The sequence below is a fragment of the Drosophila ficusphila genome, unplaced genomic scaffold (assembly GCF_018152265.1).
Source record: "Drosophila ficusphila isolate 14025-0441.05 unplaced genomic scaffold, ASM1815226v1 contig_198, whole genome shotgun sequence".
In the NCBI taxonomy this organism is placed as follows: domain Eukaryota; kingdom Metazoa; phylum Arthropoda; class Insecta; order Diptera; family Drosophilidae; genus Drosophila; species Drosophila ficusphila.
Window position 1 is genome coordinate 14,703,892 of NW_025064092.1, and position 1,779 is coordinate 14,705,670.

Below are 1,779 nucleotides of genomic sequence, written 5' to 3' on the forward strand. Positions count from 1 at the left end.
TTGGCTCCTTTTGGCACCTTTTGGCTCCTTGGTTGGAGAGTTTGAATGTCACATAACTGGTCCGGACGGACGGGACTCAAGCCATCCCATCTCGTTAAACTTTTAATGCCCCTTCCCACCTCCCCTCCTTCCCCTTGCCGCTAATTATGCGACTGGGGTCGCAACAGGTGCAACTCGCCGACTGGCGGAGCCAACAGAGCCGCAACGAAGGCGAATGAATACTGTACCCTGACTTCGGGAGGAGTCGAAAAGGCGGGGATCGGAAACGGTCAAGTAAACGTAAAGTAACACTGTATTGATTTTCAATATGATGGACACCAGAGTAGACATCCGGAGAGGGTATTCCGCAGGCCAAGGAACAGAAGGGCTTCGTTAACACTGATTGGGGTGATCTGGAGTGCGTGCCGCCACCAACTTAATTGGGCTCAATGCAGGCCGCGAAGCAATTATGGCGGTCCTGCACCTTTACTTAATGACGACGTTCGCCGTTCAGCGGCCAGCGGAAAGCGGACAGCAGACGGCAGACAGCAGACAGCGGTCCGTCTCAAATGATTCGCAGCGAGTGCTCGACGTGCTCGGCCAGCGCCGCCTCGAAGACGCTCTGCACACAGCAAACGGATCCCAGGAAGAAGGCGTGCAGCAGCAGCGCCAGGAGCGTCTGCGGGTGGACCGGCAGGCGGCCGGTGATCACCTCGAAGGACCACAGAAGCCCCTCCGCGGACAGGACGAGGCTGGTCACCAGGATCCAGGGCGCCATGGCGCTGGGCGAGATCTGTGGGCGAGAAAGAATCAGGTTTGTCCTCTCAGTGAAGTACCCACCGTTGCGATGCCGTAGACAAGCATCAGCCAGGCGACCGCGTTGAGGCTCGAGCCCACCAGCCGAGCCCTCCTGAGCAGCCAGTAGTCGAGGACGAAGAAGTGACGGCGGCGCCACGTGGTCAGCTTGGCGCTGGGGCAGGCCCACAGCCGGCTGAGCTCGTGGCAGGTGAACAGCGCCCCGGCGAGACTGAGGGGCGCCACCAGCCAGAAAACGAGTGGGAACCACTCGCGGCGGCACAGGCCGCAGGAGTGCAGGGCGCTCTTGGCCTGGCCCCAGAGGCTCATCGGGCAGAGGTTCCAGATCGAGAACTGGGCGTAGTCGTGGTCCACGCGGAAGATCCTGCCCACCGCCCGGCGGAACTGGGAGCTGATGGCGTGCACCTCGAACATTTCCGTGTTGAGTTGAACTGAGTTGATTGGGTCGCCCGAAGTGGGTCTGTGTTTTGTGTTTTGTGTTTTGTGTAACCCGCTCGGATATTGTCAGATCAAATTGACACTTGTACCTTGGCTGGGGATGTGAAGGAACGCCAGAAAGTACTTTCGTCTTATTGAAAAACCAATGTAAGAGCCATGATCGCATGGCTGTCGCAGGGTGTGATCCCACCGACTGAAAACCAAACTCAGGAGTTGCCCGAACACCCACCTTGCCTACCTTGCCTACCTGGTGCCATGCGATGGTCCATCCGATAGCAGTGCTTCTCACGGCGATTCAGGAACCACGTTTAATGGCTCCTCCCACTCCCTTCTAACGCTCGGCGGGAATCTGCAGAGGGTCGAATGGGAAAGGACCATAAAATGCGACGTCCTGAGCATCGCGATAAAAGGGTGTGCCCGGTCATAAAAAGACTTCAGGGGTGCTTGGAGTACCCTACCCTGAAGTACCTGTCCGAAGTTCCCTGGGTGCGGATCTGCAGGTGTTTTCCCGGCGAATGTGAAACCGCTAACTGAGTAAGTACAGAG

At 57.8% G+C, this 1,779-nt stretch overlaps 1 protein-coding gene across 1 annotated transcript; it reads right to left on the bottom strand.

Moving 5' to 3' along the window:
• Positions 1-274: 274 nt before the first annotated feature.
• On the bottom strand, positions 275-1,523 carry LOC108097368. The gene is made up of 2 exons (XM_017199612.2): positions 820-1,523; positions 275-772 (listed from the first exon to the last, which is right to left on the bottom strand). The coding sequence occupies exons 1-2, from the start codon at positions 1,207-1,209 to the stop codon at positions 545-547; spliced, it is 618 nt and encodes a 205-aa protein (XP_017055101.1). The 5' UTR covers positions 1,210-1,523; the 3' UTR covers positions 275-544.
• Positions 1,524-1,779: the final 256 nt, after the last annotated feature.

What these genes read in the sequence shown, in the direction of transcription:
- LOC108097368 (XM_017199612.2), bottom strand. Translation starts at nt 1,209, where the DNA reads ATGTTCGAGGTGCACGCCATCAGCTCCCAGTTCCGCCGGGCGGTGGGC. An exon ending in TTGTCTACGGCATCGCAACG is followed by an intron (nt 773 to 819) that starts GTGGGTACTTCA and finishes TCTCGCCCACAG; the next exon opens with ATCTCGCCCAGCGCCATGGC.